Genomic DNA, 12663 nt, shown 5'->3' on the forward strand with positions numbered 1-12663 from the left:
ATATAAATATTGGTAGCTTAAATATAAGGATAGGGTTCTTGATGGTTTTTTTTAGCAACACAAGTACAATTTCATTTATTTGATGGTTAGAAAAATACCAAAAGATAGCTCATATTTTCTCGCCATTGTCCCATCTTGTTGGCAAATAAAAATACTAACCATGAATTTATTATTTTAATCATTTATGTTGACGAGACAACTTGGGCATACAACAACCAACCTTGGCATTTCAAGTGAGACTATCGGAAAGAAATGGCCTTTAATGTAACTCTAGCCTAGCATCCTACAAGTTCAGAACTCCACCCAAACTTCTAGCCAAGTTTCATCCTAAGTCTGATTCCTAACCATAGACAGATCACCAGTAAGCAAGTCTCACTAAGGGAAGCTTTGAGAAGGCCTCAAACTTGCTTGTGATGCCCAACTGCCTCAAAAGCAGTAAAACATGAATAATTCGGAACAAAAGCAACCTTTGCAGCAACGATGAATATGACAACAAGATGACACAAGATGTTTTCAGGTGGGTTGAGCCCGAATTTTATCATGGATCCTTAGGGATAGACCGCCGGTAGGTTCAAGAGAAGCTTCCGGAAGCCCCTTCCCCACTCTCCCGAGATGTTTTCAGGGGCTTGAACCTGAGTTTCATCATGGGTCCTCAAGGATAGACCGCCGGTAGGTTCGAGAGAAGCTTTTGGAATCCCATTCCCTAAGCCCCTTCCCCACTCTTTCTCGAGAGATGTTTTCAGGGGTTTGAACCCGAGTTTCATCATGGGACCTCAGGGACAGACCACTGGTAGGTTCGAGAGAAGCTTCTGGAAGCCCATTCTCGATAGACCACTGGTAGGTTTGAGTGAAGCTTCCGGAAGCCCATTCCCTGCTCTCCTGTGGAACCCCCCCCCCCCATTTAGACTCCTACCCTCAATGACAAACACACACACACACACACACACAAAAAATGATTCAGATTTAAAATAATAATAATAATAATCATAATATCGGAAAAAATGAAAAATGAAAAAAAAACAAACAAATATATAAATATATAAACAAAATTAGCTAAGAAATCTTCTGCTCTTCTTCTTCTTCTTCTGTTCTCTGAGAGAGAGAGAGAGAGAGCGCCTCGAAGCTTTCCTTCCAAGAACCTATGCCCGCAGATAGTCTACCTCTGATGTAAAGAAGATCCGTGTCTATCTTTGAAGGTTCTGTAGCCATGGCTGGACTCGTGAAAGGTATGCAAAGATATCCATCATCCATTATGTATGCGTCTTTCACTTCTCCTCATTTTGAAATTATTCATCTTTTCAAGATGAGTATCTTTCTTGTTTCAAGATCAAAGTTCGGCTGTTCATATTTTTCCTTCTTCTAGGGTTAAGATTAAGATCTAAAACGATGTTAGGAAGAGTGTCTATGCATATGATGAAACACAAGAAAAGATTTGGACTCTGGACTCAAATCCGTATTTTTCTGGAGATTTATCTGCAAAAAAAGCTCTAAATTGTTTTCATGGATAGGCAATGAATATCTGGTTTATTTTCAGCAGAGTGATCATTTGTGTATTCTCAGCTGAAAATCCAAGGAAAATGTTTGTATATATGTGTGTTATCGGTGTATCCTTCTTTTATGTTTTATTTTTTTTGCTTTCCAAGATGAATTTTTTTAGTGCTAACTTCAAGATCTACCATAGCTGATCTAGATTATGTTTGAGCATATTATAAACCCAAGAAGAAATGTGACGTTGGAATTGAAATCTTAGTTTTGCACCGGCAAAGAAGATCTACATAATGTCATGTATAACACTTCGAATATTTTCTCATTTACACATTTCATTGTTTTTGCATGCACACATATCACGATGTAAGATAAGCGAGAAACCTGTGGTTCACGTGCACCCATTATATTTTGCATGCGTATATCTCTCTCTGTTTCCAAAATGACTGAGCTACGATGAGAATTTTACTTCTCAAGTTATGGTCAAAAGATCAGATGATAGAACTGTAGTTTTTGAACTGCCAAAGAGTTTCGAAATGTCCAGTATAAGCTTCCCGTATCAGACTTATTGTCAGCAGTGTGTACATATGTCTTTGAAGCTGAAAGTTAATAAAAAAATAGTTAACGAGGGATTGTTTCCTTTTCAAGTTGAAATTTCTGTGTGAGAGATTTGCTAGGGTTTAACAATGAAATAGTTTTATTTTGTGAAAGTCTACAGATATCCTTAGGATAAGAGAAAGAAATTAGCAACCTGATTTGGGTTATACCTGTATATTTTTAACAAATGATGATGTATATATGTATGTATGTATTTATTTATACTTATTTTACATTTCTTTGAATTAGTAAAAGAAGCTCTGTGTCTTTGATTTACTTTCAATGTAGTGTTCCTGTATATATTCTCAGCAGAATGTTTATATATGTGTAATCAGCCGAATGTTTGTATATGTATTTTTAGCTGAAAGGTAAGCAAGAAGCCTATTATTGAATGTCTTTATATGGCAATTGTTTTTTCTTTTGTTTATGAGATGAAGTAGTTGAGTATTTTCATAAAGTTCAGATCGGGAGCTAAATGAGCTGATTTAAATAATACACTGAACACTAGGTAGGAGATCTGTTTATAAATTGATTTGATGGGATTGGGTTATTTTCAAGCTCATATAAGAAGCTCTAAAAGATTATTTTCAGCTGAAAGATAAGCATACTTCACATGTGATTTCTTTGCTTACAAGATAAAATATTGACGATAATTTCTTGGATGAGTACGATATCTTCTAATGTGATCTGGATTATGCTTGCATATCCTGAAGGAAATCAGCGTGCAAAACTTTCAGAGGGGTTTGGAAACCAATCAAACAACCATTTAAACTTAAATTTCACCAATTGAAATAATTTATAAATGAGGAAACATGTCCTTAAGTTTTTAGACTCATTAAGACACAACCAACAATTTAAGCCTATTTCCAAAAACTGTATACAGAGCTTCCAAGGGTCTCTTCAATGAGCATACTCGAAAAGAGAGAGAACCAGTTATAATACCTGCAGATTTCATCACTCTAAAATGACTGTTCAATATTGCTGAATCTGAATTTCGAGTTTGGAAATTTAAGAGGGTTGTGTGAGTAAGGCACCTCTTACTCATTGTACAAAGTGTCACCTCATCAAAAATATAAAAGATATTTCAATTCATTCTTTTTATGAACCTTTTCATTTAATTTATTTCTTTGTTCAAGATGAAATTGTTCTGGGAGACATTTCATGAGGTTAAGATCAAGAGCCTCTTCTTTTAGAGCTTATCCATGAATATAATGAAATTTCAACCCAAGAATAGATAAATACCTGTCTTGCCTCTTTATATTTACATGATTAGCATCACATGTTGGGATCTTAACTCTTCGACTAGTAAAATGAGCCCTAAAGCATTATGTCTTATGCTAACTAATGTCATGAATAATATTAGATTGATTTTTCTGTGGAGTATTTATTTGTGTATTTTCTTGGAAGGTAAAAAAGCTTTGGTCATCTTTTGTATGCGGAAGTACTTGTGATTTAGGAAAAATTGTTTTCTTCTGTGAGATATTGCACAAGGTTAAGTTCAAGATGATCATGGGTTGTTTTCGGTGATTGCGTATGCTTATCACAAGTATAGATGTGATATGTAATAATCTGTAGAATTAGTGACTAAAATGCAGCAGTTGTTTATGTGTGTATTTTCAGCTGAAACTTAAGGGAGAACTCGATACTTCAATGCATCCCTGATATTTAGCCTTTTTGTGCGAACTTCTTTCTTTGTTGTAGATGATATGGTGCATGAATCAAATGATTTGATTGAAAATTAGAAGCTAATTTGGAATTGAGGCAAAACATATTTTTGAGGTTTACGATGCAATGCTCACGTCTCCGTTTCTTCCATCTTAAAAGCATTTGTGAATAAAAAGATGAAAACATTTTCTCATTCTGTCTTCATGTCAAGTGACTATTTAATTAAATGAATGGACGATTATTCAATATCTTTGTTTAAGCTGTGTGAAAGAAAAACCTCACGTATGGTTTGCAGAGTGGGAGTTGAAAAAACAACCTTACTCTCCTCGATAAGGTATACAACTGGTTTTTAGAGTGCCTTGAAATTCAGGCAATTGGTTAAAAGAAGCTCTAAAGTATTATATTTGCTGCCACCTAAGTTCATGGGTAGGAATGGAGTCAGATTTGTTTTCACCAGAGTGTTTGTATATGTATTATTTCAAGCAGTGTTTATATGTGCGTTGTTTTCAGCAGATTGTTTATCTATGTACTTCAGCTGTCAGTTAAGAAGAGTCTTGATGTAGACTATAAATGTACAAGATAGTGACATGACATAGTGTGATGTAATTATGTTTTTCTGGACTAGTAAAAATGTTCTAAACCTGCATGAATTATATTTCAGAGTGCATTTTGGAACGTAAGGAGAGAGATGAATTAATGGATTACTATCATGCCAATTAGAAAATATCTAAGGCAATGTGCATAATTCTATCTAATGTTACGATTGCTGGATATATTTTCACCACTGTTTAGTATTACATCAGAATACTATTATGTGCGAACTGGTCTTTGATTGCATGTGGTCTCACCTCCAACAAACAACGAATTTTGTTTTGCAGAGGATGAACATTTTGATGCCTCACAATATGCCTTCTTTGGTGGTAATGTAAGCCAAGAAATTGAGCTGGGTGGACTTGATGAAGAAGATGATATTGTGTTTAGTGGTGCATTTGATGAGGATGAAGAAAAGGTTGAGGTACACATAATTGCCCTTGATCTTGATGTGCAGCATGGAGCAGAAATATTCATTTTTATGGTTTTCTCATTGTCATGTCTTTACAGGGAGAGGCTTTGGATGTGGTGCCGCAGATAGATGATGTTTCAGTGGATGTTTCTGATATCAGCAATTCATTCATGGTAATTGTGTGGGTTATATACAAATTATTTTTTGAATATAGATGCTTATTGGCTTATCTATTCGAACATTAATTAAGATATTTTATTCGACTGTTCTTTCAAATAATCCAATATTGCAACCTAGTGGTGTTTTAATATTTCTACTTCGTGGATATTGATGAACTGAAGTAAAGTAGGTTAATTGATGAAAATAGATGTCTTGTTTTTAGTCATACTGTCATGCTTCATAGCATTTGTGTTCATTTGACACAAGTAGATTTTGTTGGTTATCAAGATAACATGTTCTTTACTTTAAGTGTGAGATGCTCCACAGGAACTGTAGATATTAAGCTTCCTTACAGGATTTACAATCTACTTGTCCATCGCTTCCTTCACTTGTGGCTTTGAAATAGTTTATATTATATTCATGGTGGGAAGTAATCATTTATGCCATGTATTTTCTGTCGATGGTAATCTCATGTTAGTCCTGAATACGTCTCTCTATTTTGTTGGGCAAGAGTCTTGATAAGGAATACTTGGAGATATATTGCGCTGAAATGTTTTCACTGTACCTTATTTCGTGAGCATTGAGTGGATTTGAGAAATGAAGACAATGTTGGGCTGTGAGTATATACATAGGCCAAGAGAGAAACTGCCATATGCCAGAGGGGTGGAAGCTGATTGATGTCTGCTACATGATATACTAATCAATTGTTGGCAATGGTATGCTATGAACACTTATGTGATGTGACACTATGCATAAAAGCTTTTTTATTTGAGTCTGTAAGGACTCTGCAGCCTTATCTAGGAAGCTCATTGCATTTTTTTTCTTAACTATCTCATGTGGGTATGAGGGTTTTCTGCAAGTTATTCAGGTGCCCATATTTGACTTATAGATTCCTCGATTGATGTAAAACCGTGATACCTTGTATTCAATGTATCATTGTGCATCTTGACAAGATGACATGATTCATAAATTGGTGTCTATGCGTGAAATGGGAGTGCAGGTAGGTTGCTCAAGGACTGTATTCATCTTGAAGATTGGTAGAAGTTCTTGAAGATTATTTTACTGTGTGATTACCAATGGAGACCTTGCCCATATATATCAGCATATGGCATTTTTGAGCCTGAAATGTACCTTATCTGCAGTCTTACAAGTCATGCACATAGAGCATGTATGGTCCACGTTGGGTAGGAGTCACCATGTATCTCTCTCAATGGCTAGGTTGTGATTCCTTGTTTTGAGGAGGGTAATTAGTTGCCTAGACTGACAGAGTGGGCACACTCGGATTAGCAGTGTTTTTGTCAGCCCCTTCTTTTTCACCAAAGGTGCTCACAAATGGAGGAGCTTAATGTCTACCAATTGCATAATTTTTGGGTAATTTAAGTAGATTTCCAGTTGAAACATTTGTGGATGTTCTGTGCCCAACTGGATAAGAGCATTTTAATGTCTCGGTTCTGTAAAAGCATGTTCTTTGCATGTTTTGTGGGTAATTGCTCGCCTACACAATAGTGTACGCATGCTATGATCCTTAGCATCCACAATAGATAGGTGCTGCTTTTCCCCAATTTCCATTTTGCTTTTAGGGTGCTCCAAGATGGAGCTCAATGTTTACCTATTGCATGGTTCTCTGAGTAATTCCTGCAAATTTCCACTTGAACCATATGTAGGTCCAGTGGCCAACTGAGTAAGAGCATTTTAATCTCTAGGTGTCATTCTAATTGTAATAGACTCTTCTGTTCATTTTCAAAGTCACTCTACATGGATTTTCAATAGACTCCATCCCCAGATCCCTACTTAATAGAGAAGAACTTGAATCATCAGGATGTCGCAGTGCATCTTTGTCTGCCATCTGTAAAAGCTGCTGTTGTGCATTTTTTATTTGAGCATATTATAGTCTGCAGATTTGGGTTAACGTCCTATGCATGTCTAATAATCTATGGTTGATCTTTAGATAAGAGTTGACCACTTCAATGGGATCTGCATTGGAAATCAAGAAATGAGAGATACCTAACTACAAGTATTTTATATTTGCCTACACTCACAGGAAACCGACCACACACAGACAGTAGCCATGAATAATTTCATTCACAGTTTTGCAAAAACCTTGATATATTTGTAGAGCATACATAATTTCAATGACTTCCAGTTGCTTGTGTATAGCGTAAACTTATTTGCATGTTGGAAAATTACAGAACACAGTAAAGATAGTATATGAATTGGTGACCTTTTTAACACTTTCATGGCTTCTCTAGAGTCAATTGTATTCTTAAAGCATGAATAATCTTGAGGAACCCTTTCGTTGGATTTAAGTCAATTGTGAGCACATACAATCATGTTGAGAAATTGCGAAAAAGAAAAGGATGCAGTATCCCAAGCTGTAATCTTATAAAGAAAGCCTGAATTAATGAGATGTTAATGCCAGAAACAGTTTCTCTTGATGTTCTTTTTACTTTGTTATGATTTTACTTCTTCTCAAAAGTGAATTATCTAACCAGTGAATCCACTGGTTCTTACTTATAATTCTGTTCAATCACTAGTAGAACATGTTAACACCTCCTATAGGAATCCTAAGATCGATGGTGACTAACAAAAGGCATCATTTCACATTACAACTCCTAAATACAATAGTAATAACTGCATTATTTCAAAACTACCTATCAAATCCTACACGCCACTTGTCAGTTCATCCATAGATATTGCAGTTAAATTCACATTTTTTGCATTTTGATACATGTTTTCTCTTGTATGGATGTTCACTTTGAACCATCTTGATGTATGTTATCTTATTGCCTTTTACTATTTAATTTCACAGGTTTTGCTTTTTGATACATATTTTTCTTTTTTAGGGACAGTAATTGTAAATAAGATCAATATACATTAATAATTGGAATTTATTATGAAAATAAGCATGTGGTAAACTTTAAAACATGTAAAATCCTACTGCTATGTAAAACAAAGAGGCTATAGACGTTCCACAATCTGGGTCTTTCAAATTGTGAATTCATATGTAATAATTAAACAATTCACTACAGTCATCATGAGAGTACAACATTCGTAATATTATTACTAGTAAAAATCAGTTCATACAAGTATTTTCGGGGTTATACACAAGGAACACCTGAACATGGATCTTAGGAATTTTTGGTCAACACTGAACTTGCTAATTTTATGAGAAGGGCCCTATTTGTGATCCAATGCCAACCTAATATTAAATATGGTTTTCCATGTGCTTTAAATGTTGCCCTATAATACTGTACAATATTATCTGGATATATGCCTTCCGAAATGGCAAATTTCAATGAAATGCATTGTATCTGAATCTACAGAAGAGTGTTTGTGATTTAGCTAGCACTGATGATTTTACTTACAGCTATTTCTTTGTATTTATTTCAGTATCATGGGCTTGGATCTGTTCATGATAGTGAGTTAGCCCATGGTTCATCTAACTGGTCTAGCAATCAACAGCGACAGGTTATAGAGGATGTCCATGGAATGCGTTCACCAAATTTCCTTTCACAGCGGCAATGGTCAGGAGGGGAAACTGGATTTCCTCAGAGTCCCTTTGGGCAGTATACACCTTCACAACTTCAGGCTGCAGCTTTAATTCATAATGCACAACAGGTTACATCTCATGGAAATGTGCCTGCCAATTCTAATTACAGAATCCTCCCTCCAAGTCCTCGTTCTCTTTCACCATTCTCTCAGTTTGGGTCAAACCATATTTTGAATAATCCTCCAGCCACACCTCCACAGCGAATGCCTCGAAACATGCATCTGGCAGTGTCTGGGGGATTTATTCAAGAGTATTTGCAACAGCAGATTGCTCAGCAGCATTCTCAATTTCCTCAGGGTCAGATGCAGAGGCAACAGGGACATCCCAGAGTACCTTCTCAAAATTTGCAACAACCGTACTTCAATCATATGCCCTCTGCACCACCTCTAGATAGGGATGATGGACGAGAATATCATGATGGAAGAGAGTATCATCATGACTTCCATCAGCAAAATAGAAGACCATACAAGCAAGGCATCTATGCGTCTCATAATACCAATAACAAGAACACAGGTCGCCAGCCGTTTAGATCAAAATATATGAGCGCAGATGAGATTGAAAGTATTGCACGGATACAGCTTGCGGCAACCCACATTAATGACTCATACATTGATGATTATTACCATCAAGCTTCACAAGCAAAACTTGCAGGTGGGGCATCACATGGAAGACGCCCTTTTGCTCCTTTTCATCTTCGAGATTCACCATCTCATAGACGCGCTCCAGCTTTGCAGCCTACTTTCATTCCAGTTGATGGCCTTGGTAAGGTGGCCTTCTCCTCAATTCGAAGACCACGTCCTTTGCTGGAAGTTGATGATTCCTCTGTGGAAGAAGGAGATCCTAGTAAAGAAGTAGTAAGGCCTTTGGAGCAAGAGCCTATGCTAGCAGCAAGAATTGCTATTGAAGATGGATTATGTTTCCTTTTGGATGTGGATGATATTGATCGTTTTTTGTTAGTATCACAGCCTCCTGATGGAGGAGCTCAATTAAAGAGACAGAGGCAAATGATACTGGAGAGCTTGGCTGCCTTGTTGCAACTAGTTGACCCTCCAAGAGGAAACAATGGTTCAGGCTCATTAGAGACAAGTGCACATATCATGGGAGATGATAGAAAAGATGATTTTGTGTTTCTAAGACTTGTTGTTTCGCTGTCCAAAGGGCGCAAAATGGTTTGTAGATACCTCAAGCTTTTGCCACAAGGGAGTCTGTTAGTCCAGATAGTTTGTATTGCTGTTTTTCGTCATCTTCGCTTTCTCTTTGGTCTTCCGCAAACCGATCCAAATGCCGCAAGAGCCACAACAGAGCTAGCAGAAACAGTCGCAAATTGTGTTTCCAGAATGAATTTAAATTCATTGAGAGCTTGTCTAGCAGCTGTTGTCTTGTCTCCTGAACCTCCTCCATCAAGGCTTTTTGCCAGTGGACCTAATGATGGAGCTAGCTTAGTATTGAAGTCTGTTCTGAACAGGGCTACAGGTTTATTAACTGATTCTGGGTTTGCATTTCCTCTGGAAGATAGAGCAATGTGGCAAGCAACCTTTGATCATTTCTTCCATTTGTTGTACAAATTCTGTACAAATAAGTTTGATAGCATTTTACGTTCTTTGGCAATGTCATCATCAGGTGGACATTCTTTATCTATTAATGCAATGGCTGCAGAGGCAATGACCAAAGAAATGCCTATTGAACTTCTCCGATCTAGTTTACCTCATATGAATGAACACCAAAGAAAGTCACTTCTAGAATTTACACAAAGATCAGTAGCCTTTGGGGCAACAGGAGGACAAACCTTAGGATAAATGCTAACATTCTTACAACTGCAGAGTAACATCATATCCTCGCTGTGCGTCCAGTTTCAGCTTATCCATGAATCAATCATGCAGGAATTCAGCATTCCCTCAGACTGGTTCTTGCATTGACTGGATGAGATGGAAACCACTTTCAGTTACTATGAACCCACTGAAAAGCAATGGATTCATATCATCTCGTTATGTGGTATTGTTTGTTTTTCATTGGGATCTGATGGTTTGGAAAATGCAGCTCTATTACATTTCTTTTGCAGTCTGTATGATTTTGTATCGACTGTATGTTGATTACAGACCTTTTTGTGGTACCTTGTATGGTTGAGCATGCCAGGCCACAACCAGTGCTTACTTTTACATCTCTATGTTTGATGAAGGTGTGCTGTATACAATACCTGGGGCCATCTTTTGACAGAAGGAATAATAGACGGTTAAGTGGAAGTCAGGATGCTACAACGTGATCAGTAATGTTGGCATCACGATGTGATCATAATTTTAGTATCACAATTTACTGTTGGTATTATCACTGTTGTCCAGTACAACTGCTATTGTGTTAGGAAGTTGGTGAAGCATGTTTTTGACGTCTCTCCATACTCTGAGAGGCTTTCTTTTGTTGGTTTTTGTACAGTTTTTGTGCTTTTGCTTATGTGACTAATTGATTGAATTTCACATTTCCCAACTCTGTAATTATCCATGTAGCAAATGACATTTCTAAAGTGTAGGGATTTGTATTACTTGCATAGCTGTTCTCTATGTTATATTTCTAGATTTAGTTGTAATACTTGCATAAGCTGTTCTGGGTTATATTTGTAGGTATTCATTTGTGTTGCCGAATTTATTCTAACATCCTTAAGACTTTCAGCTTTCAGTTATTCTGATTTTGGAAGTTATATACATATTTAGTAATGCAATTAACGTAACATTTGTGCTCTTTAACCTTTCAGCTATTTGGATTTGAGAAATTTAAATAGTATATGGGAATTGTGTTTTGCTGTACAATTGAAATGATCCATTCTTGACATGTTTGGAAGAGCACTGCTGCTGTTTCAGAAACAATTGCTTGTTTTTTTACAAATAAATGCTCTCTGTTTCATGTTGTGATTCTTTTGGTATTCATTGTAGCTTTGTTGTTTCAGTATTGTACTCTTATGAATGCTGTTGTGTTTTGAGTGAATTGTTACTTGTGTAATATCTGTGGTTCATTCATGTAATGGTGTCTTCAATATAAAATGTATGGCTTCGATCAAGGTTCTGAAATAGTTTCAATTAGTTTTCTTGCCTCAAGTTCCAGTATTTGGTAATGTGTTTGAATTTGTGCACCCGTTATCTTTGTCTGTATTTCTAGTTTTGAGAGAGATCTGGATAAAAGCATAACATGGTTTCTAAGCAGTAGGAAATGTATATCTAGTTTTGAGAGAGATCTGGATAAAAGCATAACATGGTGTCTAAGCAATAGGAAATCATTGTGATGACATGGTCTTTGTGCCCTATTAAGGACATCTATATCTGTGTAATGAGTTTCAAATGTGATCACCCCTAACATTTCCAATACTTTTTTGGAGCTTTGCATGCCTGGTTGGAAAAAGTATTGCTATATCAGTATTAATGTATTTGCTTTGATATAAGAGAATTGCCATCTGGTGGAACACTTTTTTATATGACGCCAACATTGCAAATAACGTATAGAATTGCCTTTTTGGCTAAGCATGTGTGGGATGTTCGTTGTGAGGTCATCTGATCCAAAAGGAAGACTTGTTTTTTGTAATGCTGTATTTGTAATTACTAATGTTGATTTTGCCTACTTCCGATAAATGGTATGTTTTATACGGAGTGTATATTCAGCCTGAGTCTTGGACATTGAAGGTCACCATGGAGATCATGTTTTCTCAACTGGCAGTGGAAAACTAGTCTCAAGATATATCACCCTGCGATGCCCCATGTTGATGGCTTATAAGAACTACAATATTGATAGCTTTTAACAATCGTTGTATAGTATTGCAGGTGCATTTAACTATTGACCTTCACTAGGTATAGTTCCTAATAAGACCATAACATGCAGAACTGAGGTTATATTGAGGAAAACTTCTCTCAAAAGTTTTCAAAGATATACGGACATAATCAGATGAATTTTCAGTTCATGCCCTTGCTCTTTTTTCCAACCTTTAGATCAAATCAACCTAAACAATTACATGACACAAGTTTCTTATAACCATTTTCGTAAATGCTTGACTATTGTGAAGCAGAGATGATGCTTTGCAGTGTTGCCTGGCTCATTAATTTTCTAAGTATAAACACAAGCCTTTCGAAAATGAAAACTGCTATATTTCCATCACTTGTTCTACACCATCATGATTAGATTTTCAAAGATAGTACTCATGTAGACAAATAAGGATTTTCGAAGAAAG

General features: G+C 36.4%; 1 protein-coding gene across 2 annotated transcripts; it reads left to right on the plus strand.

Moving 5' to 3' along the window:
* The first annotated feature begins 1077 nt into the window (after window positions 1-1077).
* LOC147862180 (topoisomerase II-associated protein) lies at window positions 1078-10937 on the plus strand. Of its 2 annotated transcripts, none has more exons than XM_087322239.1 (4): window positions 1078-1226; window positions 4626-4762; window positions 4849-4923; window positions 8300-10937. In XM_087322239.1, the coding sequence occupies exons 1-4, from the start codon at window positions 1208-1210 to the stop codon at window positions 10253-10255; spliced, it is 2187 nt and encodes a 728-aa protein (XP_087178365.1). In that variant the 5' UTR covers window positions 1078-1207; the 3' UTR covers window positions 10256-10937. The 2 variants fall into 2 exon arrangements, with proteins under 2 accessions (XP_087178365.1, XP_087178366.1); XM_087322240.1 differs by having other exon boundaries at window positions 4626-4756.
* Window positions 10938-12663: the final 1726 nt, after the last annotated feature.

This window comes from Azolla caroliniana, unplaced genomic scaffold, assembly GCF_043228905.1.
Source record: "Azolla caroliniana isolate FFs.n. ecotype wild unplaced genomic scaffold, voAzoCaro1.0.p SCAF_7, whole genome shotgun sequence".
Taxonomy (NCBI): domain Eukaryota; kingdom Viridiplantae; phylum Streptophyta; class Polypodiopsida; order Salviniales; family Salviniaceae; genus Azolla; species Azolla caroliniana.